This window comes from Chelonia mydas, chromosome 6 (assembly GCF_015237465.2).
Source record: "Chelonia mydas isolate rCheMyd1 chromosome 6, rCheMyd1.pri.v2, whole genome shotgun sequence".
In the NCBI taxonomy this organism is placed as follows: domain Eukaryota; kingdom Metazoa; phylum Chordata; order Testudines; family Cheloniidae; genus Chelonia; species Chelonia mydas.
The window spans coordinates 10,473,708-10,499,403 of record NC_051246.2 but is presented as its reverse complement, the minus strand read 5'-3'; the positions used below and the strand labels follow the sequence as shown (position 1 = coordinate 10,499,403).

The window sequence follows — 25,696 nt, the reverse complement described above, 5'->3', positions numbered from 1 at the left end:
CATTGCTTTTTGGATTTCAAGCTTAAGTTTGTCCACTTTTGCCTTAGCTTAGCTGTGGTGAGCTTCTTTGGCTCTTTCTGCAGCTTGCTTGGCTTGGCACATCTCACCCCTGCACTAGTATGATTTGAAACCCAACGCCGTCTGAAATGGATCATTCTGAAAAAGCAGCTCTATCAGGCTGCGCGTCCAGGCAGAGCCGGCATGTCTGTGCAAACTCAGGCTGCTCCTGAAGTCGTTTCCCCCAGCTCATCAATAGATGTCAGGGCAGAGCCCATTCAGGCCAGGTGACACCTGCCTGCACGCCCTCGGGTGAGACCCGAGCAATCCATCCCTATGGACCGAGCCCTCCTGAGCGAGTCCTCCGAACCCGGTGGTGTCTGTGACATTGGGCTGTCTGTGTGTGTGTGTGTGTGTGTGTGTCTGGGGGTTGCCAATTTTGGTTGGACCTATTCATGGAGGTTTCATCACATGACAATTTTTAATTAAAGAGTAATCTTGAATTCCTGGAGACTCCAGGCCAATCCTGGAGGGTTGGCAATCCCCAACTGGGGGGCGCAGAGTTCAGCCCCATGTTCTCCCCCCGACCCGGCGCAGGTGCCTCTGAGGAGATGGGTCACGGGGGGAAGGGCAGAGCAGCTCCCTGCACAGTGTTAGGTAAGAATAATTAAACATGAGGCAGTTATGCCAGCTGAACCGAAGTCAGGCCAATAACGGTTGCTGGGAAAGTCCCTGAAGGAGATAAGCAGGATGAAAGAATACTTGTTTAAGTTGCAGGGAGTGAGATAGGGGGAGACCTGCATTCCTGCTTTTTTGTACCAGATGTTCTGAGAACGGTTTGTTCCTGCGTTTCTGTTCTGTCTGTTCTTAACTCCTTGTCTCCTGTTTGACACCCGTACTGATAAGGACGTTTGGTGAGGCATTACGACTTGCTGAAAGCTATATACAATAGGGGCTAGGAATGCATGCATAACAGAGAAAGAGAACTTTTAACTAACATGGGGGAGCGGTGGGCTGCTGCATGAAGAATCTGTGAGGCAACGGAACTGCCTCTAAAAACCTACCCGTTTTACCTAAAGCAGCAGCTGGCTCTCCTTGGAGAGGGGCCGCTCTCTACTGTTGTGCGCACTCCTCAAGGAAGAGCTTGTGTTTGGACCTTGCTGGTCTTGCCTGTCTCTCTCCGGTCAGACCACGAACCGAACCGTGCCCCCTGGGGTTCCAGGCCTCACGACAGGATGACTCAAAGCGCACAGAGGTAGGGGATTGCGGGCAGCGGCCATTAAAGGGGGAAGGGGAGGCACCACAGCCCTTCCAGAGGGGGAAGAGGGAGGCGGGCGCTGTGGTAGATACAGTGAGGGGAAGGCGGGAGGCCGTTACGAAGCGGGGGGAGGCAGATGCCGGAGTCGTTCCAGAGCGGGCCATGGAGAGGTGGGCGCCCTGGCGGTTGCTGAGGGGAGCGGTGGCGGCGGGTGCGGCGGCCGTTAGGGGGACGCTGTGGCCGTTACGGGGGGAGGGGCAGGCGGGCGTGGCGGCCCTTACCGGGGCGCTGTGGCCGTTACGGGGGGAGGGGCAGGCGGGCGTGGCGGCCCTTACGGGGGCGCTGTGGCCGTTACGGGGGAGAGGGGTAGGCGGGCGCGGCCGCCGTATGGGGGCTCTGTGGCCGTTACGGGGGAGGGGCAGGCGGGCGCGGCGGCCGTTACGGGGGCGCTGTGGCCGTTACGGGGGGGGGAGGGGCAGGCGGGCGCCCCGCTCCCCTCAGCAGCCGGTTTCCCGTCACACGCCGCGGCCAGACTCAGGGCCCTGCCGGGCCGGTTCCGTCCTGCTCCGCCTAAGAGCCGCGCGCCCCGAGTAACCCCGGCTGCGGCCGCTGCCCGGCCTGGGGTGACCCCGCGCCCGGCTGGGCTGGGGGGGCCGGGGCGCTCCCTGCCAGTGGCCGAGGGGACCCCCGCGCGAGGGCGGGGGGGACTAGCAGGTCCCCGGGGGAGGGGGAGCATCTGCCCTGGCCGCAGTCCCAGGGCGTGGGGGGCAGAGGGGCTCCCCCCCTTTCCGGGGGGCGCAGCTCAGCACCCGCTCCCCGAGAAGCGCCCCCCGCGTTTGGCCGGGGCAGGTTGTCCCCAGCTGCTAAAGGAGACCTGCCCCCGTGCAACAGCCACCGCCCTCCCGAGGCGCTACTGCTGCGCCCTGGTTTCCGTGTTTAAAACAATCCGGATTCGGTTCCTGTGTCTGCACAGAGCCTCCGAGCCCGCCCCAAGTGCCACCTCCCTGCTGCTCTGACTTGCCCTGCCCCAGTCCCCCGCCGCACGCGGCCTTTCCCGCCTTTCGCCCATTTATCCAATATTTGCTGGCTCTGAGCATCCCCTCATTTACCTTCATGAACGTCGTGCAGGTGGGCGTCGTGCAAAGAAACATTGAAAATAGGGCTGTCAAGCGATTAAAAAAAGTAATCGCAATTGAAAAAATTAATTGCGATTAATCACACTGTTATACAAAAATAGAATACCATTTATTTAAATATTTTTGGATGCAGTCTACATTTTCAAATATATTGATTTCAGTTACAACGTAGGACACGAAGTGTACGGTGCTGACTTTATATTTATTTTTGATTACAAGTATTTGCAGTGTAAAAAAACAAAAGAAATAGTATTTTTCAATTCACCTAATACAAGTACTGTAGTGCAGTCTCTTTATCATGAAAGTTGAACTTACAAATGTAGAGTTGTGTACAAAAAAAACTGCATTCAAAAATAAAACGATGTAAAATTGTAGAGCCTGCAAGTCCATTTAGTCCTACTTCTAGTTTAGCCAATTGTTCAGAAAAGCAAGGTTGTTTACATTTGCAGGAGATAATGCTGCCCGCTTCTTGCTTACAATAAAAAGAAAGGGAGGACTTGTGGCACCTTAGAGACTAACAAATTTATTTGAGCACAAGCTTTCGTGATCTACAGCTCACTTCATCGGATACAGGCAGTGGAAAATACAGTGGGGAGATTTATATACACAGAGAACATGAAACAATGGGTGTTACCATACACACTGTAACAAAAGTGATCAGGTAAGGTGAGCTATTACCAGCAGGAGAGCGCGGGGGACGGACGGATGGACAGACCTTTTGTAGTGATAAACAAGGTGGGCCATTTCCAGCAGTTGACAAGAACACGTGAGGAACAGTGGGCGGGGTGGGGGGAGAATAAACATGGGGAAATAATTTTACTTTGTGTAATGACACATCCACTCTCAGTCTTTATTCAAGCTTAAGTTAATTGTATCCAGTTTGCAAATTAATTCCAATTCAGCAGTCTCTCTTTGGAGTCTGTTTTTGAAGTATTTTTCTTGAAGAATTGCCACTTTTAGGTCTGTAATTGAGTGACTAAAGAGATTGACGTGTTCTCCGACTGGCTTTTGAATGTTATAATTCTTGATGTCTGATTTGTGTCCATTAATTTTTTTACATAGAGACTGTCCAGTTTGGCCAATGTACATGGCAGAGGGGCATTGCTGGCACATGACGGCATATATCACATTGGTCGATGTGCAGGTGAACGAGCCTCTGATAGTGCGGCTGATGTGATTAGGCCCTATGATGGTGTCTCCTGAACTCAGAAGTTACCTACTACAGGACAGGCCCAACAAAGAAAATAACAGAATGCCACTAGCCATTACCTTCAGCCCCCAACTAAAACCTCTCCAGCGCATCATCAAGGATCTACAACCTATCCTGAAGGACGATCCCTCACTCTCACAGATCTTGGGAGTCAGGCCAGTCCTTGCTTACAGACAGCCCCCCAACCTGAAGCAAATACTCACCAGCAACCACACAACAAAACCACTAACCCAGGAACCTATCCTTGCAACAAAGCCCGTTGCCAACTGTGTCCACATATCTATTCAGGGGACACCATCATAGGGATACAGACTAACATGGCTGCTACTCTGATTCTTGTTTACAATGTCACCTGAAAGTGAGAATAGGCGTTCTCATTGCACTATTGTAGCCAGCGTCACAAGATATTTTCATGCCAGATGCGCTAAATATTCATATGCCCGTTCATGCTTCAACCACCATTCATGGTGGTGACAGGTTCTGCTTGATAACAATATAAAGCGGTGCGGACCGGTACATGTTCATTTTCATTATCTGAGTCAGATGCCACCAGCAGAAGGTTAATTTTGTTTTTGGTGCATGTACCTTTCAGGAACCAAGCCAGGTTCTGTAGTTTTCACATCAGAGTGTTGCTTTTTTAAGACTTCTGAAAGAATGCTCCACACCTCGTCTCTCTCAGATTTTTGGAAGGCATTTCAGATTCTTAAACCTTGGGTAGAGTGCTGTAGCTATGTTTAGAAATCTCACGTTGGTACCTTCTTTGCGTTTTGTCAAATCTGCCGTGAAAGTGTTCTTAAAATGAACAACATGTGCTGGGTCATCATCGAGACTGCTATAACATGAAATATATGCCAGAATGCAGGTAAAACAGAGCAGGGGACATACAATTCTCCCCTAAGGAGTTCAGTGACAAATTTAATTAACACATTTTTTTTCAAATGAGCATCATCAGCAGGGAGGCATGTCCTCTGGAATGGTGGCTGAAGCATGAACGGGCATATGAATGTTTAGCATATCTGGCACGTAAATACCTTGCAATGCTGGCTACAAAAGTGCCATGCAAATGCCTGTTCTCCCTTTCTGGTGACATTATAAATAAGAGGGCAGCATTATCTCCTGTAAATGTAAACAAACTTGTTTGTCTTAGTGATTTGCTGAACAAGAAGTAGGACTGAGTGGATTTGTAGGCTCTAAAGTTTTGCATTGTTTTGTTTTTGAGTGCAGTTATGTAATAAAAAATAATCTACATTTGTAAATTGCACTTTCACAACAAAGAGATTGTACTACAGTACTTGTATGGGGTGAATTGAAAAATACTATTTCTTTTGTTTATCATTTTAACAGTGCAAATATTTGTAATAAAAATAATATACACTTTGATTTCAATTACAACACAGAATACAGTATATATGAAAATGTAGAAAAACATCCAAAATATTTAATAAATTGCTATTGGTATTCTACTGTTTAACAGTGCGATTAAAACTGATTAGTCAAGGTTAATTTTTTTTCAGTTAATCATGTGAGTTAACTGCAATTAATTGACAGTTGAAAATATTAGTTGAAAATATTAATAGTTGTTAGTAGCTTTAGCAGTCATGTCTCACAGTATTTCTAGTATAGCGCTTCCTGTTTGTATTGCCATATTAGTTTTTAATGCTAAGTGCTTGTTTTTATCTTACCCACTATTCTGTGGGAAGATATGACTTCAAGGTGGACTGATTTTCGTCATCCTGCAAATACTGAAGTTCACACTTTCCTCTTCTATTAAGTCATTGCATACACAGATGTTGATTTTTGTACTGAATTGTTTATACATCTAATTGCATATTTTAATTTCATAGCCTTTTATGTATGCTATATATTTTGTTATGGCACATTTCAGTGATGTTCTTCATTCTGACAAATTTATTGTTCTTTACTGCTAAAGTCAAGGATTTTTTTTTTTTAATGAATATACTATTACCTCTTTGCATTGGTTATGGGGTGGGCATAATGATGATATCACCTAACATCTTCAAGTAATGGGTGGTCCACTTTAGTTGTCGGTGTGTCCCTGTGCTATTGATGGGAGAATTTCAGCAGCAGACCTGACCCCCACGATTCCTTCTTAACCGTCCTCGGCCAGAGATGGAGCATGGAGTTCCCAGCGGTGCCCCAACTCAAGCTCATTTTAGGTTTAAAAGTAGTTAGAAATAGTTAAAAACAGTTCATAGTTAGTTATTTAGTTACTTTTCTCCTTCTTCTGTTCTAGTTAAAAAAAAATTCTTTCTGAGAGAATGTTAGGGTCTATATCTGGGGCTAACCGTCCCTTTTTCAACTATGCCTGGTTCATCAGGATTTAAACGCTGTATCCTATGCCAGGATGCTATCCACGTGTCAGGTAGCCATTCATACTGTGTCCGCTGCCTTGGTGAGTCGCATATTCCCCAAAAGTGCGCTCACTGCAGTAACCTGTAGGCTAGGCGAGACGGAGATCTGTGCCTCAAGCTCATTCTTATGGAATAATCTCTCTGCCCGGCCTTTGACCCCAGGCAGCAAACCCCCTCTGGACGAAGATCCCCGGAGACTTCACCCTCTGCTCAGAGGAAGGCTCACTCCTCAAAAAAATCATTGAGGAAATAAGTGACAACTTCTCAGAGAGAACCGACCAAAAATAAATGTTTCCCAGCCAGGTCGCTCTCCTTAGTACTGACTGCACTGTGGCTAAGTACCTTTGATGCATCAGGATCCTCCGGCACCACGCATAGCCCCTCCATTCTCCAGTGAGGAAGAGGATGATGAGGAAGAGGGCATCTTCTCCTTACACCACTCTTCACCTATCTGAACAATGCCAACCTCTGGAACCCTAAGATCAAGGTCCCAATATTGACAGTGGTATGGGCATCCATGGATGGGCCCACTCATAACTTTCCCCATGCAATGGCCTCACTGGGACCCTTGTGCCGCCTATAGAAGACATTATAGCAGACCACCCAGTCCCAATAGGGCGAGGATTAGATTGCCACCACCTTTGGTGCCAGCTATGTCAGAACCCCCAGAGGAAACAGTGGTAGACAGGGACGAGACGATAGAGTAGGACACCACACCACCTACTCATAACTCCTCATCCTCACCAGATGAGGCCATAATGCCCCCACCTCCTATGACTGCTGATGATTTCAAGCAATTTCAGAAACTATTCAAATGGGTAGTGGCAGGTCTAGAGGTCCCACTTGAGGAGGTATCTGAAACCCAACCCAAACTCCTGGAGATTCTCCAAACTTCGTTCACTTCAAAATTAGCACTGCCTATCAATGATGCGCTAATGGAACCAGCCAAAAATATGTGGAAAACCCTGGCAACCATTCTGCCCACAGGCAAGAGGACTGATACAAAATATTACATACCCTCTATGGGCATGGACTTTCTTTTTTCCAACCCTCTGCCAAACTGTCTTGTGGTGGAGGCTGTGAATTAACATGGGAAACAACTTCAATATAAGTCTACTCCCCAGGACAAGGAGCAGAAGAGACTTGACTTTTTTTGGCTGCAAATTTACTTGTCGGCAACCTTGCAATTTTGAGTGGCCAACTACGCGGCACTATTGACAAAGTATGACTATGACAATTCCACTAAGACAATTAAATTTATTAATGACATCCCAGAGGACAAAAGGGACCAATTCAGATCCCTGGTGAATGAAGGTCAACTAGTTGCCAGAACTGTGCTCCAAGCATCCCTAGATGTGGTGGACACAGTTACAAGATCTACAGCCACTGCAGTTGTCATCCACAGGGCATCCTGGATCCACTCCGCGGGCCACCCAAAGGAGTTACAGTCCACGGTGGAGGATCTCCCCTTTGACAGAGAGAAACACTTTGCTGCAAAGATGGACAAGGTCCTCCACACCATGAAGGACTCACAAGCGACCCTCAGCACGCTGGGCATTTACACACCTGCAACGAAGAGGAGACAACACAGATCTCAACCATACCAACGTAACAGATATAACCAATTTGCCCAGTAATGACAGTACGAGTCACAATGCCAGAGACGAAGACATCAGAGACGACCACTACCTCAGCCACAATCCTCAACATCGCAATTGTCATCCGCGAAACAACAGTTTTGAGGGTTTGGTGGAGGGTCTAAACAACTTCCCCTACCCGACAGTGTTGACAACACCTACCACATCCCACTTTGGTCACCGTTTATACCCCTTCTACCTGGTGTGGGCGTCCATCTCTAGACAAGTGGGTGTTAGAGATTATGCGTTCTGGCTACTCCATCCCATTTACTTCCATTCCCTCCCACCCAAGCCCCCTCCCTGTCTCTCTTCAGGGACCCTTCTCACAAGCACCTTCTACAACAAGAAGTAAACCACCTTCGAGATCTAGGTGCCCTGGGACAAGTTCCTCCACAACACAGGAGGAAGGATTTCTACTCCCACTACCTTTTAACCCAGAAGAAAAATGGAGTATGGAGACCCATTGTAGATCTCAGAAAGCGCAACAAGTTTGTGAGGGTCCAATGATTCAGGATGGTCACACTGGCAAAGATAATACCAACACTGAAATGGGGGGACTGGTTTTCAGTCCTCGACCTTCAAGATGCCTACTTCCACATAAGAATTTATCCCACTCCCAGGAGGTTTCTCAGATTTACCCTGGGAACGGATCATTATCAATACAGGGTCCTCCCTTTTGGTCTTTCCACAACATTGTGAGTATTCTCCAACATTCTCGCAGTAGTGGTGGCACATTTCCACAAACAAGGGGTAATAATATTCCCCTACCTGGATGATTGTTTACTAAAAGGCCATACTTGGGCAGAGTCATTTGATATCACTCAACGGACAATCATTCTCTTTCTGAATCTAGGAATACAGATAAACAAAAATCAACCCTAATTCCTGTACAACAATTGGACTTCATTCGGGCCCACCTTGACTCTACAGAAGCCAAAGCATCAATACCAACAAAGAGATTTTTGACCATAACCAGCCTCATCTCTTCAGTGATGAATAGTCCACCTATCAGCACGTACCTGCCTCCAACTATGAGGTTGTTGGAGACCCCAGGGTATGGCTACTAGTTAAGTCAAGGGGATGGAAGGCCATAAGGGTCGAGGAAGTCTCTCTGCTGAAGGCCTAAGGGCTTCTTGTCAACCCCCCTTAATAGAACTTCAGGCCTGGCTGGTTTGAGTAAGCTCTTTTGCTCTTAAAACAATGTTGCAGTTGTAGATAATGCCTCATAGTGTAAGGTTTGCTGACGCCAAGTTAAACATAACAGGAGAGACAGCTACAAGGCCAGACAGGATGTGCTGGTTGTTTAAGTTGCTAGGAATGCTTGTTAGAGGTTGCAGGAAATAAACATTGTTGTAACCCATATAAGGAAGGCAGAGTATTTGTGCAAAGCTTTGATTGGCCGATGTGTAGTGCAGTAGCATTAAGGAATATACAGGTGTATGTAATGACCTGCTCTGGTGTGCAGGATTTGAGATTTCTCTCCCTGTACCTTTCTTTGGAATTCCAAATAAACTTTTCTGCTTCTCCACCCTGTTGTGTTTATTGGGTGACGCACACCGGGAAATGAACCGCTGCTGTTGTTTTGCCTCTGGGCACTGGGTGCCGGCAACAAGGTCATATGGCGACAACCACATATGTGGTATGGCATGCGCATCTCTACATGTGCTGCATTCAGGGTTGGCTCAGAACTGTATACATACCACACAAACACAGCCTAAACAGACGCCTGACAATGCCGACCAAAGACAAAGACACTCTACCTTGGTGAACACAACCCAACAATGCATGCTCATGGATTCCCTTCACTCAGGACCTACTTTTCATGATGTTCACAACCGCTACCTCCTTGATTGACTGGGGAGCTCACCTGGAATGTTAATAAATTCAAGGGCCGTGATCTCCCCTAGAAACACAATTACACATAAATCTACTAGAACTCTGTGTGGTTTTCAACCAATGTCTCCACTTCCTCCCCTTGATAAGGAACGAGATGGTACGAGTAATGACCAACAACATTGCCTGCATGTTCTATATAAATCATCAGGGAGGAGCCCAATCCCACTCCCTATGCACACATGCCATAAAACTGTGGAACTGGTGCATTTGATACAACATCAGCATCTCAGCCTCCTATCTTCCAGGCTGTCAGAACACAACAGTGCACACATTGAGCAGACAATTCTCCCAGAACATGAATGGGAACTGAACGATGTAGTCCCACAAAACATATTTCAACAATGGGGCAACCTATCCATCAACGTATTCACGACATCACAAAATCACAAATGACCACAATTTTGCTCAAGAGCAGGTCTGGGACTGCGATTGCTAGGGGATGCCTTCCTCCTCAAATGGGATGCAATACTTCACTACATGTTCCCACCAATACCACTTCTATCGAAGGTTATTCACAAAATACATACTGACAAAGTGAAGGTTATACTGATAGCCCCAACATGGCCACAACAGATTTGTTATGCTTACCTACTGTGGATGGCTGTCTGTACACCATGCACTTTCCCACTTTGGACGGACCTCCTCTCACAGGATGCCGGCCAGGTTCACCACCCAAACCTGGAGAGACTCCAGTTGAAGGTGTGGCTCCTACATGGTTCCCTCATGAGGAACTAGCCTGCTCGGAACAGGTTAAACATTTATTACTAAACAGTAGGAGGACAACCACGCATAAGACTTACCTTCAGAAATGGAAGAGATTTTCCATATGGTGTCAGGTCAAACATGTTACTGCAATTTCTGCACTTGTCCCCTTGATCTTGGATTATCTCTTGGAGCTAAAACACTCGGGACTATCTACTACCACAATCAAAGTGCATTTTGCAGCAATTACTGTGTTCCACCACAAGATTGATGGAGCATTGTTATCTGCACATTCAATCACTAAATGTTTTCTAACGGGCATACAGAACATTTACCCTGAGGTATGCGCACCCTCGTCAACTTGGGATTTGAACCTGGTACTACGCTGCCTTACTGGGCCTCCATTCAAACCCTTAAGGATGTGTTCATTGACTCAACTATCCGTGAATGTAGCATTTTTAGTCACTGTCACTTCAGCCTGTCACCCCTCAGGTGAGACAGCGGCTCTTATGGCACATCCACCATCCACCATATTCTACAAGGACAAGGTCACCTTGAGACCACATCCAGAATTTGTACCCAAAAGATCATCCTCTTTCCATATAAACCAACGAGTCCATCTTTCTGTATTCTTTCCCAAACCTCACGGGGAGTACACATGATGCTGTACTACATACCCTGGATGTCAGACATGGACTAGCATTCTACCTTGATAGAACTAAGCCATTCAGAAGATCCCCGGGTTTTTTCATTTCTGTCACAGAATGCTCTAAAGGATTGGCTATTTCCACACAAAGACTATCAATATGGATCTCAGGGTGCATTCACCTCTGCTACCAACAAAACAATTTACAACCCCCAGCAGGATCAGAACTCATTCTACCAGATCTATAGCAACCTCAATAGCCTTTCTGAACAATGAACCACTCAAAGACATATGCAAAGCTGCCGCCTTGGCCTCTGAACATACATTCATAAAACATTACGCAATTGACCAGACCTCAGGCTCAGATACACTTCTAGGCCTAGCAGTACTATCTTCAATCACCCCTTCCATCCACAGAGGGCACTGTTCTACAGTCACCTTAAGTGGAGCACCCACAGGGACAAACATCTCGAAGAACCTCAGTTACTGCAGCAGGTGAGTAACCTTCTCTTACTGTTTTCAAACTCTTATTAAACTAAAGGGGGGAATGCTGTAATAATCAGTGCAGATAGCAACTCTGCCAAAAGCGGATGCATCTTTATCTTAGTGTTAAGTTGTTGTCTTGTTTTCAAATTATGTGTTGTCCTTTCTTGGAAGGGCATGGTTAAGGGTAGGAAGGCCTCTCATCCTGAATTAAACCAGATGGTTATCTTTTTGAGAGGTTTGTTCCCTGTTCAATACTGGGAACAAAACCAGACATGATTTTGTCTGGTATTGGGTGGGGGATGGCGGTCTGCTCTCTCTGGATTTTAAAAATGGCACCCCTCTGCGCTGTGTTACCTCACATGTGGGGCAGGGCACTCTTAAAAATAGTGGCCCCCATGCGGCATGATCTCGTACGCACCATGCATATGAGGTCATGTTGGTGGGACAGGTGGTGTGATCGTAAAGATGATGCCCGCCCATGCGGCATGACCTCACACGCATGCTGCCCCAACTCTTCTTGGAAGTACCAGAGTGTCCAGGAATTCCGAGAATAGTGTGCATGGGAGGTGTTAGTTGCAGTGTCCTAGTAAATCCTGTGATTTCTATGAGTGAGTATTACAGTATATCTGGTGAATGAGAAGAAATAACCATAGAGGTGGTTCAGTAAAAGATATTACCACACACCCCCTGTCTCTAATAACCATAGAGCTACACAGTTCTAGAGAGGACCAGGTTATGCTGTAAGGGGAACTAAATAAAAAAGGAACTTCCTGTTCTCAGCTGTTTCCTCATTTGGAAAACCCAGTGAGGTCTGAGTCTCATTGTGTACTGAGGGATTAAATCCTTGATCTCTTCTGGCAAAATCCTGAGGAGATCATGTTCTCCTCCCCCTCATGTGCTGGCAAGAGCGGTGAGTAGGGGTGTCTGGGATAAGAGGAAGGAGATGCCCCTGCAGCGGCAAGAGATCTCTGTCAGGAGGAAGTTGTGCCAGTGACAAAGGGATCAGAGCCTGAACCCAACATAGGGGAGGTCTGTGCAGCTGAGTCCAGCATAGTTCCCCCAGCCCAGCCAGCTCCAGGGCAGCATTCTGGTGGGTGGGAAGGACTTGTGCACCTGAGTCCTGCAGGCTCCTCCCCACTCAGCCAGCTTCTAGAGTGTAAAGAGGGGAGGTCTGTGCAGCCAGAGCCCAGGAGGGGCCCCTCCAACCCAGCCAGCAACTGTTCTGCAAAACATTTTTTTAAAAAGCCTTGTGAAACACAAAAGGCCTTAAGTATCAGAGGGGTAGCCATGTTAGTCTGTATCCACAAAAACAACGAGGAGTCCGGTGGCACCTTAAAGACTAACAGATTTATTTGAGCATAAGGTTTCGTAAAGTGGGTTTTTTACCCACAAAAGCTTATGTTCAAATAAATGTCTTAGTCTTTAAGGTGCCACCGGACTCCTCGTTGTTTTTACAAAAGGCCTTGTCCACACACACAAGGTGTAGTGCTTTAACAATACCAATACCAATATAAAGTGGTACAGCCCCACACCCTCCCCCCCGCCCCCAGTCATTATTTTGTTACAAAAGTGCTTGTTCTTATGTAGGAAAGACGTACCAGTATAGTTATACCAGTGTAAGGAAGCTATATACTGGTATAACTGTCTCCATATTAGGAGATAACTACATTGGTAAGAAATAATACCACCAACTGAAATAGGTATAAAAGTACGGTATCTGTGTGTAGACTAGGCTTACGGTCATGTCTACATTAGAAAACGTTTGCAGAAACTGGCAAAGCCTCCTAAAGTGCTTTTGCCACTATAGCTCAGACTAATTTCCCTCATGAAATAAACTATCTCAAACCAAATGGCAATTAACCAGGATGTTCAATGAAATAATTACAAACTTTAAAACCATCACAACACAAAAAACGAAAAGCAAAGAGTCAATCCTTCTCAATTCAATTTAAGCTTTTTTTTTTTTTAAAAAAAAAAAGCCTGTAAAACAATATATAGAAATAAAATGAGAAAAGGTAGGACTAAATTGATTCATTTAGGCCATAAAGAACATTAACTTCACAAAATTAATTTTTATTTCTGCTGCTGACCAGGCGAATAGGGCAACTACTCTTATAACTGAAATATTGAGATTGTCTCCACCAGAGAGCCTTGGCCAGTGAGCCTATGAGTGGAGACACAGCGTACACCAACAGAAGGAGTTTTTCCGCAACCATGTCTACCGCACCTCCTCAAATAACACTAGCTACACTATCAGAACCACTGTTCTGTCAGTGTTGGGGTGCCATTTCATCCATGTTGGCTGGGTGTGTGTGATTTTTTCCACTCACTCCTAGCCAGTATAGCTATGCTGGCAAAACTCTGCAGTGTAGACTAAGCCATCAGCACTACACGTGAAATATTTGGCCCAGCTTATAAAACCCTACACTCTACTTGAAGGCTTTTCTCTGTCTGCAATGTGATAGCTTTTGAACACCACATCTGATTAATTCGACAATTTCAGGGAATGTTCTCCACCTTGATACATTTTGGTGAAAATCAGAAAAGTAGAAGGAGGAATATGGGTACACATGGAGCCCCTGGCATATGCTTAGCAGGCCCATTAACTTTTAAAAACTCTGAAATTATCTATAGATCAAAGAACCAGTTAATGGTTGCCATTAACCACTTCGGGCATAACAACACTCCCATTAGTATGTCCCAATGGAGTTTAAATATTGACACCCTGAATGACTTATCACTCAGACAAAGGAAAAGAAAGAATGGTGGGGCAGAATTGGAAGGCATGGAGGGCACACAGAGCCCTGGACATGCGGGGGACAATGTGGGACCCTGGTATGGGGAATGGAGGCACACCGACCCCCAGGCATGTGGCAGAGGTGGAAGTGAGGTGGCACGCTGGGCCCCTGATATGAGGGAAGGGTTGGGGAAGGTTTATAGGGAGTCCCTGAAATAGAGTGGGATGGGAGGGGGGCACAAAGGAAGCTTGGGAAAAGGAGTGGAGGGATGTGTGTGCAGTGAGCTTGGCCAACAGAAGCAATGGAGTGTACCTTTGAGCCAATGAGGCAAAAGGCTTCTAAGACTAGCCTGAAGATGGCCCCTTAGTTCTCAGATCATAGAATCATAGAAATGTAGGGCTGGAAAGGACCTCAAGAGGTTATCTAATCCCATTTTTCTCAACCTTTTTTCATTTAAAGACGCCTTTGGAAATTTCTAATGGAGGTGCAGACCCTTTTGGAAATCTATTGTCTCTATATATAGTTGATTTCTGTTTTCAGTCTAAGTCTTTCGCAGACCCCTTACACATAGTCTGAGGATCACCAGGAGTCCACAGACCACAGGTGGAAAGCCACTGATCTAATCCATCCCTCATGCTGAGGCAGGACCAAGTAAACTTAGACCATCCCTGACTAGTGTTTGTGCAACCTGTTCTTTAAAACCTCCAATGATGGGGATTCCACAACTTCAGTAGTAACCTGTTTTGGGCCTTAACTATCCTTGTAGCTGGAAAGTTTTTTCTAATATCAAATCTAAATCTACCTTGTAGAGTAAGTCAATTGCTTCTTCTCCTGTTTTCAGTGGACATGGAGAACAATTGATCACCATCCTCTTTATAGGAGTCCTTAGCATATTTGAAGACTATTATCAAGTCCACCCTCAGTTTCTTTTCTCAAGACTAAACGTTCCAGATTTTTTAGCCTTTCCTCATAGGTCAGGTTTTCTGAATCTCTTACCATGTTATTTATTTATTTATTTATTTTGCTGTCCTCTGGCCCCTTTCCAATTTGTCTTAAAGTTTGGTACCTAAAACTGGACACTTTAAGAAAGTGACAGTAAATGAAAAAAATGTAAAATATAACACTGTAGAAATGACAAAGTTACAAAAGAGTAGTTAATAAGGCAAATCTTTAAGCCACATGAACAAAAAAAGGATTGTCTCTTTCTCAATGTCAGTGTATCTCCCTTCCACACTAGCCAAGTGCATCCTTTGAAAAGGAAAAGCTGGAAAGCTGTAGAGGCCCTCCATATCTCATCATTGCTTATTACTGAAAAAGGGTTAGTAACTCAGAGCTCTTCACTGGGTGGGGTGGGGGGGAAGGGGAAGTTCCTTATTCCAGCATGTTCCTGTTGTAACAAGCAGACTCCAAGTGGTAGAGTTTGCTTTAAATGAGAAGCTTCCTGCTGAGAACGTCTTCAACAGAATAATTTCTTCAGTGTGACTGGTTGAAAATGGAGACGAGCTATAAAGAACCCTCCTCATTTGATGATCATTTTTTACTGAAAAAGGGGAAGTAGCTCAGGGCTCTGATGTGAATGAAGTAGGAACTTCTTTCCTCCAGCTGCAGACACAGAGCAGTAGAGTTTGCTTTAAGCTCAAAGCTTCCTGTGAAAGCTTCTAAAATATTAATTTATTTGGTGCAATTGGTTGAAAACCAACTATATTTGAAAAGCGGTGGGTCCCTTGTAGAAAAGATGTTTCCTGAGTTATGGAAGAGTTTTACCCTACTAGAATCTCTTTGTTCCCCAGTCTCTAGAAACCATCAAGAAGAAACTCCATCAACTCAGAGACTCAGCGACAGTAAGAGGAACCGTCGGAGTTCATAGCTGGAGAAATAAAACTGTACGGACTAATTTCCTTTTAGTCACCATTCCGCCTAGTGATGTTTACATCCAGACTTGCATTTCACACTGCTGTGCCTAGCAGAATGGGATCATGGTCCATGAGTAAACCTCCGAGGCACTGTGGTAATAAAAACTGCATTACATGTACACTTGTTGTAATAACTGGGGCCAGACAGGCCTACACCAACTGTGGGAAAATGGCTAAAATTTTTATAAAATATTCTAGGCACCTATAACAAATGCTAATGGGAAACAGTTTGAAAGGGAGACAGACAGATTGGGTTACTCAAAAGAAACAGGCCTTCTGATCTAACTCAAAGAGTGTGTAAAGATCATGTCTGGTAAACAAGAGGAATGTGGGATCAGAAATCAGTGGGGAAGCTTTTCCACGCAGCCACAGTTTGAAGTTTGTTTTAGCTACAAATGAAGTGAGTTGTAAATTCTTAGCTTTATTAACCTGTGAAGGGTTTAACTGTGATTTTGATAGCATCTAATCAAACAAGATTTGTAAATCCTATAACTCTAGGATTCTGTTAAGATTGTGTTTGGTAAACTGGAAGAGTGTGGGATCAGAAATCAATGGACCAAAATGACTTAAGATTAATGTACATACTCAGTAGCTGAAAACTCTGGCAAACTAGCTATTGTTGTCCAAGTGTGTTTGACCTTGTTTTGGTTGGGCATGCAAAGCCATCTACTAATGTTCTTATTTGAAAAATCAGAGGCTTTTATAATTTTGTTTGATAATTATTACTAGTTTTGAAATCTTTTTACAAATGCTTTGTTTCTTGTTTTCTTTTGTGTTTTTTAAGGTTTGTAGTTTCTCTAACTGGTAATAACTTTGAACCTTCAACATAAAGGCATTTTTAAGCAAAATGCAAAAGTGATAAAATAAAGTGTTTTCAATTGATAAAGGTTAAGTTGCTAAAGCAAACTTCTGCTCAGACAACATCATGAGTAGCTCTTTTTTAACTGAATGCCAGCTGAATTCAAAGCTGCTACTGCATTGACTATACATTGAGATTCAAACCTTTGGAAAGGGCTGTTGCAGCCCCCAAGATTTTTGTGACTGGAAAAACAAAACATGTCGGTGGTTGTTTTTGTGTATGTGAATCAGCACAGTTCTAGTGATTCAGATTAGATCTCGGGGCGGGGGGGGGGCTAAATTGCCTCAGTGGCCGTGAAATATTGGTGGGCAAGGTCTATTGTAGACTAAAATGCTGGTATATTTTAACTATCTTTGGGTGTAGCAAATGGCTCATGGATGCACATGTGGCTAAGGAACATTAGCTGGCTGCTTCTTTTTAAAAGGAGGAAATATATAGGGGTAAAAATGCCACTAGGGCTAAAATTTCTGCAAGTCAGGAAATTTTACCACTTGTGCATGACATTTTCACGGTTCATGACATGTGCAGCTTTAAATATGGAAGAGGTGGGGGATGGGATTGGGAGAGTTTTTTGATCTTTACCCCATCTGGGCATTCAGTCAAAATGTGAGAAGAGTAGTGTGTTTCTAAACATCTCAAGACAGAGAACAGCAGCACTGTTAAAATTGTTTTAGGTATAAATAAAGTGAGTTGTAAGTTCTTATCTTTATTAACATGAGAAAAGTTCATATGTCATCTAATCAAAGAAGATTTGAAAATCCCAATTTTGGGATGAGGAATTTGCAAACCTTACAATACAGCCAAGTACCTTTTCCTTTTTTCTGTTTCTCCAAGAGCCGGGTTGCAAGTAAGAGTCAGCATGTGAGACAGAACTGCATTTTCTATCTTTGTTGTTCTTTCCTCTTCCTTTTTCTGTGCGTTTGTCTTGTTCTGTCTTCAAGGAAGCAAGATCAGACTTTAACAATAGAAACAACAGCTCCAGCCCATTTCATCTAACTTCTTCTCCTTTCCCCCCCCAAAAAGGAATGTTGTTACCATCCATAACACCATCCAAAGGACTTCTGAACAGAGTTTCCTCCTCCCCCTTTTTCTAAAAACATTCTACAGCTAAAGGAAAAATGGAATAAGGGATACAGTTGAAATGAAAGCCTTGCTTAATACTTTATATTTCAAATGGCTTAACTGTTTTTTTATTTTTTTTTTCTGTTCCTTTCGTAAAAGGTTAAAAAAGTTTTAATGCTGGTTGTTGCCATGGCACTTAGCAGGCTGAAGGTTACTGGCCTAGTGGATAAAGGGGAAGCACTAGACATGACATATCTCAGTTTTAATTGGGCTTCTGACACAGTCCCAGATAACATTATCATGTGTAAACGAGTGAAATATGGTTTGGATGAAATTACTATAAGGTGGATGAAAAAATTATTCAAAGAGTAAAAATTACTCAGAGTAAATGTCAATGGTTTGCTATCAAACTGGGAGGGTGCATCTAGTGGGGTTCTGCAGGGGTCAGTCCTGGGTCCAATACTGTTAAGAAAAGCTTCCTAGCTAGAAGGGTAGTTTAGCTGTGAAATAATCTTCCATGGGAAGTTGTGGAATCCCCATCATCATAGGCTTGTAAGAACAGTTTGGACAAACACCTGTCATGGGTGTTCTAGGAGGTTTATTTGGTCCTTCTTCAGTGCAGGGGACTGGACTGGATGACCCTTTGAGGCCCCTTCCCGCCCTACATGTCTATGATTCTGTGAAATGCAAGTGAGAAATTAAAGCATCCTATGTTATGCTTAGGTAGTTTTATCTTTGGCATGTATAACCTTGCGATTCCAGTTGTGAATGCAAAGTCAGTCTAACCTCCTTACAATTGGAGTATTAATTAGATTCAACAAGGAATTTTGGGGTTATCTACTAGAACTACCCCTTTAAGTTATTGCTTCTGTAAAGTTTAGTTTAAGGTAAAAATCTTCCAGGCAAAAGAAACAGTGAAAAAGCAAGAGCACCAGCTATACTTCTTGGTGTGCAGCCAAGAGCTTATTGTACTCTAAAAGAGGAACTAAGGCCTGGTCTCCACTTAAAACTTATGCCGGCATCAGTATGTCAGTCAGGGCTGAAAAACCATACACCCTCAGCAACATGGCTATGCTGACAAAACCCCCAGTGTGAACATAGCTATGCTGAAAGAAAAATGCTGCTAACGGCGTAGCTAATGCTGTCTGGGGAGGTGTTCACTTGCCATCAGAAAAACTTCTGTCAGTGTTCATTGTGTCTACACTAGGGGGCCATCCTGGCTCCAGCATAGACTCTGGAGTGTAGACAGCGTTACTTTTCTGAGAGTCTCTGTGAGGCTATGGAAGTGAGTGACAGACAGCATTGCTTTTAAACTAGTCAGTGTAATCTAAATTTCTCCCTAGCTGAAATGGGAAATTAAAGATTGCTGCCCTCTGGCCAATGTCTTCAGACAAAAGCACCAAGGGAATTCGTAAAGATTTACTCCATACCTTGGTTATGCTAGCATGGTTTGGAAATTACTACTCACTAAAGTAAGAGATGGCTTAGCAAACACGCACCCTTGTCCAAATGATCGATGTGAAATGTAAAATAAAACATGTCTTGCTTGAGTTTTGAGGGTCAAAACCTTTTAGATCTGAATGTGACAAATACATCCTGTAAGAGGAACAGTTAAATCTGCATATGGGAGAAGTTCAAACAAAAAGGTTTCCATTAAATAAAATTCTGTTAATTCAGATTCATGAGAAAATTGGATACCCCTTTGAGTGATGCCCCTCAAATATAGAGAGATTATGTTACAAGGGAAGCTCTTTGGGAATCGAATGTCATTTTTCTCTCTCTTTGTACAGCACCTAATACAATGGGATCCTGGCCCATGACTAGGACTTTTGGGCTCTAGGGTAATACCAATAAATAATAATAATGTTCATTAAAAAGCAAAAAAATAACTACCTGCAGGAGTGCAATTCTGATCTGATATTCCTAGGTGCCATGACCAGTCTAATAAAAGGCAGAATTGAGGTAACATCACCTGAGTGTGGAAAGGGTTCACTAGGAAGAATAAAGGTGCACAGGAAGGAAGAAGGCATGATCTGGGCAGAAGGCTACAAGCAAGAAATACAAAATTGATGGCTCTGCTCTAGTCATCAATGGGCAGAACCCAACTAATATTGGTGAAAACTGGAAGATGGAAATGTGGGGGGACACAGAGCCCCTTTCATGTGTGTGGCAGGCCCATCAGCTTTCAGTAACTCTGTTTAGTAGGGAATCTGAGAGCTACTTGTCACTGCCCCCCAGTAAATACCTTTGTCTCTCACACAGAGCTATAAACAAATATGTTTCCCAGGTCTCCGTTTGTGTGATCGGAAGAGAAGCGATTTCTGAGATGATGGAGCCCCTGTCCAGTGCAAGGTTACAGAGGTTCCACCACCAGGACCACAGCTGAACTGTGACCTCAGAGAGAAGCTGCAGTATTCACGGCAACTAGGTAAGTTGTGTGTGGGCATGCATGTGGTGTTGGGGAGCATGGATAGCACAGTAGGGAGGGGAGTCCCTGAGGCAACCTCTATGAAATCATCAGCACAGCATTTGGTTGTCTAGTGGTGTGTGAAGGGTGGGTGGTTCCCTGTTCCTAGTAGAGTCGTGAGGTCCAGGTGTGTCTGTGTCTGTGTGGATCCCTCTAACGGTATCTTTATCATCCTTTAGACCTATCTGGACCTCATCTTTCTGCTCCTCATGATAAGGGGAATGAAGGAGACCAGGATATAGTGGTCTTGCTCCATAGGTTTGGCTTTATGGTGAGTGGTGAAATGGTCTGCACTGTTCTTCCTGCCGGGCTGTGCTGTTTCCTTGTCTGTCCTCGCTCATTCCTCCCACCTCCTCCCGCTCCTCCATCGTTCACCAGCCTTTCCAACTTTCCTTCTTCCCCATCAATAAAATAACCACACCGCTTTTTTGGGAGGTGCCTTGTGCATGTGCAGCTCCTTCCACATCCTGGATAGCTCACTTCATGCCCCTCCAGGTAGCCAGGCTTTGCCCCTGGCTGTTCATCCCGTTACTGAGCGGTGAGGCTATCGCAGGAACAGCATGTGCTGAGTGGGGCTCCCTTGTGGATCCAGGGGCTTGCTTCAGTGGCCTGGGTTGGGGCTAAGAGCCCTGTGGGGATGGGGAGCTTTAAGGGCAGGCTGAGTCTGGCATCTCTTGCTGTGTGGAGGAGGTTGGGATAGTGGGAAAATGGGGTTCCTCCCCCCAGAATGCTGCACTGACAGTGGTGGCTTTGCCCTTTGCTGCTCAGCTTGTGTCTGAGTGGTGAGACTGTGGCCAGAGCAGGCAGGTGCTGAGTGGAGGACACGTGTCATTTCAGATGCCAGTGATGTTTGAGGAGGTGGCCGTGTACTTCTCTGAAGATGAATGGGCTCTTTTGGATGAAAAGCAGAGGGAACTCTACAGAGATGTCATGCAGGAGAATTACGAGACTCTCCTCTCATTGGGTGAGCAGTTGCTATCGTCCCCGTAGTGTAGACATGGCCTAAATCTCCTATAAGGAACACAGCCCATTTCCCACCAGACAATCTGCTTGCCAAAAGGTGATACTGAATGTTTGACAACCTAAATGGATTATGTCTTTCCCCTTCATTCCAAGATTTTCTTTGCTGTTCTTTGTTGTTAAGTGATCAACAAATACTTGACAAGTTGTGTTGCATGTACCTCTTTCCAATAAACAGGATTTCCTATTGCTAAACCAGATGTGCTGTCCCAGATGGAGCAAGGGGAAGAGCCGTGGTTCCCAGATCTCCAGGGCTCTAAGGAAAGGGAGAACCCAAGAGGCACTAGCACTGGTGAGGAATGAGTGACACCAACCGGGAAACCATCTGGGGCTGAGGGAAAAGCTGGGATCCCAGCAAACCCACTAAGGACTGCTCCTGTTCTGTCTTGTCTCATCTCACTCCCTATTGTGTCCTGTCCTCAGGGAAGGAGTCACCCCTGGCTCCACTTGTCCTGCCTGACCCCTGGCAGAAGCCTTTTCCTCCCCCAGCCTTTTTCTTAAGGTTCAGACGGGACTTTGAGCCAGAACTGGCCTCTCCTCATTCCTCTAGGGAAATATTAGGGAAATTTGCTTCCTGTCCATCAGGTTTTCTGATCAGTGACAAATCCCTTTGCTGCCCCCTCTGCACCCAGCACAGGCAATGAATCACATCTGGATTCTCTCTCTCTCTCCCACCAGGTGCTGGGACGGTGAGTGAGAAGGAGAAAAAAGCCCCCAAAGTAGTATCTACAGGAGCAGAACCACAAAGGATGTTCTCAGGGAGACACTGTTGCCTTGAATGGGGAGATGCCAGTGAGAGTCAGGGCAGGACAGGGAGGCACTGGGAAGACCCTCCAGGCAGGAGTAAATCCACTCATAGCAAAAGAAGTTTAGAGAAATCCAAAGACACCAGCACCCACCAGACAGCCTGCACGGGAAAGAGCCCAAACACAGGTACTGAACCTGGTGAAAGTTTCAATAAATGCTCACTCCTCGTTAAGCATTGTCAGCAAACTTGTGCAGAAAAGAGTGCCTACAAGTGTAATGAATGTGTCCAAAGCTTTTCTCAGCAACAGTGCCTTCAGATACATCTGAGAATTCATACAGAGGAGAGACCCTATAAATGTAATGAATGCGGGAAAAGCTTCAGACACAAGACAAGCCTTGTTCTTCACCGTTACACAGTCCACAAGTTGGAGAGACCCCATAAGTGTCCAGTGTGCGGCCAGCTCTTTATCCTGAGAGAGAGACTTATTCAGCATCAGAGAATCCACAACGAAGAGATGCATAGGGGGTTTAATGATGGGATTGTGAGTGAGAACAAGGATGAGCATCCTCAACAGAAAAAGCCAGTGGGAGCGGAGACTCATGAGGCATCTCAGAGATGTGAACTGGCAGATGCTGGTAAGAGTCGGGGCAGGAGAGGACAGCAGCGAGCTTACCCTGCAGGGGGGAAAGACTGTGAATCCGCTGTATGTGAAGGAAGTTCTAAGAAATTGAACCGCACCATTGCCCACCAGGGAACTAAGGTGGGAGCACAGCTGAATACACAAAGTAAAAGTAAGAGAAGCTTTAGTAGCTGCACAGCCCCTGACCTGCATCAGAAAATCCACCCAGATGAGAAACGACACAGCTGTGCTGAGTGTGGGAAAAGCTACCGCCGGAACTCACACCTCCGAAGGCATCAAAAAAGCCACACGGGAGAGAAACCTTATGTATGTGCTGACTGTGGGAAGAGCTTTGGACGGAAGTCGATACTCAGTAAACACCTACGGACGCACAAAGAGGAGAAACCCTATAGCTGTGCTGGCTGTGAGAAAAGGTTCAGTGAGAGCTCATACCTTGCTCTGCATCAGAGAATCCACACAGGAGAGAAACCCTATCAGTGTCCTGACTGTGACAAAAGCTTCAGGCTGAAAGGGGACCTTTCCAGTCACTGTAGAACCCACACGGGGGAAAAACCCCATAAATGCACTGAATGTGGGCAAGGCTTTGGGCGGAAATCAACCCTGACTAAGCACCTGAGGATCCATACTGGGGAGAGGCCCTATAAATGTCCTTATTGTGAAAAAAGCTTTCGTCAGAAGTTCACCCTTTCCCAGCATCAGTTAGTGCATCTTGAAGAGAGACCTCACAAATGACCTGAATGTGGGAAAAGCTTTCATCAGAAATTCACCGTTACCCAGCAACAGTCAGTGCACCAGGGATAGAGACCTCACAAATGTACCAAATGTGGGAAAAGCGTCAATCAAAAATGAAAGCTTGTTATACCCTTGGTAAACCTCCATGTGAAAAAGAAACCCAATAGAGCAAGTGTAACTTCAGATTACATTATCTCTAGCAGCGCAGTAGGGGCTCCACATGTGATATAAAACAGTGGTGTGGTACTTTCTTTGCTTGGAGAGGGGCACTTAAGTACAAGGTGTAAGAAGGATGGGCGAGAAGTATTGGCTTATTTATGATGACAGATATGAGATTCAGGAGGGGAAAGGAGCTGGTGAAGGTAGGAACAGATCCTTTGGCGGGGTGTGGGGGTTAGTCGGAATTGCAAGGTAATGGAGTTGAATCTTGTGGGAGGACTGATCATAAGGGCACAGTGGCAGGAACCAAGAGCAGAGAGTGCCTGGTAATGGAGATACGGATCATTTAAAAACTGGGATGTTGCACGAGGAGGAATACTTGTGCACGTGTGTGTGCGTATTTGTGTATCTTTTAGGGCTTGTCTATATGAGGAGTTCTACCAGTATAATTATGCCACTCTGGTTATACTGGTACAATTTCCCATGTGGACACTTTTATTCTGGAATAAGTGTGTCCAGATGGGGAGTGAGAGATGTATAATTACAGTTGTATATGGCCTGTAAAATTCCCCATGCAGACAAACCCTTAATGAGGGAAGATTAAAGGTGACTGCTGAGCAGAAGTAAGTCAGTCATGCTCCACCCCCACAGCAGCCTACCATGCCACTGTGGGTCTGTCTACACAGCAAGTAGCAGTAAGTGTCAGAACCTAGGTCAACAGACTCGGGCTCACTCTACAGCGTTAACAGTAGCTGTGAGATGTTTCAGCTCAGGCTGGAGCTTGGGCTCAGTGTGTCTCAGCGCCCGGGTTGACACACTTGGGCTTGAGGAGCTCACGCTATGGTGCTAAAAATAGCGGCGAGACCTGGCTAATCAGCCTAGGGTCCCAGGCCGAGCTGCAATGTCTACACAGCTCTTTTTAGCACAGTAATTCAAGGTCAAGTCTGTTGACGCACACTCTGAGACTTGCTGCTGCTGGCTGCTCCTCACTGTGTAGACATACCCTAGCTGGCTAGTAGCACTATTGGCTAAAAATAAACTCCCTTTCACAAAATATATGGTTAATAATAACAACAGGATTCCAGGGGGAGCCAACAGGGGAGGTATGCTGCCTGAGCTCCAAGCTTCTTGCTCCTTGTTATACCCCACAGAATCTGTTCAAAATAATAGAAATCCTACTATAAATGTAAGTTAATTTAGGTGGATATCAATGCACCATCTGCTAAGGGATTTCTGGATAAGAGTTTGGACCTCTCCTCTTCTCCAGTAATGGAGCAGGCCTGCAAAAAGTAAAAGCTATCTGAGAGCCCATGTCAGGCAGAGATGGAGATGCAGGAAGAAGCTCCAGATAGAATCCTGAGCAAACCTTGAAGGTGCTTCAGTAGATCTCTGAAGAACAACGTCAACAGATATTGCTGATGTGAAAAAGACCACTGCAGCTCATCAAACAAGCCTATGAAGGCTCTCAAGGAGAGTGGGGCAAGTTGAGGCCCATATGTCTGCACTGGAGGACTCTGTAACAGCCAGTAAGTCCTCCTCAAATCAGCAAATGCAGAGAATTAGAGCCCTACAGGAGAGAGTCGACTATCAGGAGGCAGATCAAGATATAATAATTTGCATTTGGTTGCCTTTCTGGAGGGCTTTAAAAAAGGTAGGTCTAGAAATTCCTAAATAAGGCTACCCCAGAATTCTTAAAACTCCCTTTGGGAACTGATTTTGAAATTGAGAGGGAGCACCGTTCCGTTGTTAGCCCCGAAGCCCCCAGCAGATGTGAGACCAAGACCTTTCCTCATTTTTTAATGATGAAGTTTTTAAAATGTGGCACCAGACAGTTATCCTGCATAAGGCTTGGGAATTGAAATGGGGCAGCAAGAGCATCATGGTGTTCTGTCTACACTCAGCAGGTGGCAGGGGGAAGGGCCCAGTTCAATAAGGCCACGAACAAGCATACAAGGCCGATGACATACTACATTTCATTTCCGGCCAGATTTCAGACTAAGACTGAAGGATAATGCCAC

The 25,696-nt window shown here is 45.3% G+C and overlaps 2 protein-coding genes across 13 annotated transcripts in view; both read left to right on the top strand.

The window, feature by feature from the left end:
- Positions 1-25,696, top strand: part of LOC119566362 (zinc finger and SCAN domain-containing protein 2) — a 558,782-nt gene that overhangs the window by 484,751 nt on the left and 48,335 nt on the right. The gene's annotated exons all lie outside the window — the stretch shown is intronic.
- Positions 775-25,315, top strand: LOC102937910 (zinc finger protein 184). 11 transcript variants are annotated; one of them, XM_037899083.2, is made up of 7 exons: positions 775-1,252; positions 15,869-15,961; positions 20,200-20,340; positions 20,559-20,650; positions 21,217-21,343; positions 21,578-21,691; positions 22,078-25,315. In XM_037899083.2, exons 4-7 carry the CDS (start codon positions 20,648-20,650, stop codon positions 23,517-23,519), a joined length of 1,686 nt encoding a protein of 561 aa, XP_037755011.1. In that variant the 5' UTR covers positions 775-1,252; positions 15,869-15,961; positions 20,200-20,340; positions 20,559-20,647; the 3' UTR covers positions 23,520-25,315. The 11 variants fall into 11 exon arrangements, with proteins under 11 accessions (XP_037755011.1, XP_037755007.1, XP_037755012.1 ...); XM_037899079.2 differs by having other exon boundaries at positions 15,869-16,086; XM_037899085.2 differs by lacking the exon at positions 775-1,252 and adding an exon at positions 1,371-1,425.

Bases quoted from the DNA above. Each gene is read 5' to 3' on its own strand.
- LOC102937910 (XM_037899084.2), top strand. The intron at 21,344-21,577 runs GTGAGCAGTTGC...TCCAATAAACAG, and splicing joins CGAGACTCTCCTCTCATTGG to GATTTCCTATTGCTAAACCA. The intron at 21,692-22,077 runs GTGAGGAATGAG...CTCTCCCACCAG, and splicing joins CCCAAGAGGCACTAGCACTG to GTGCTGGGACGGTGAGTGAG.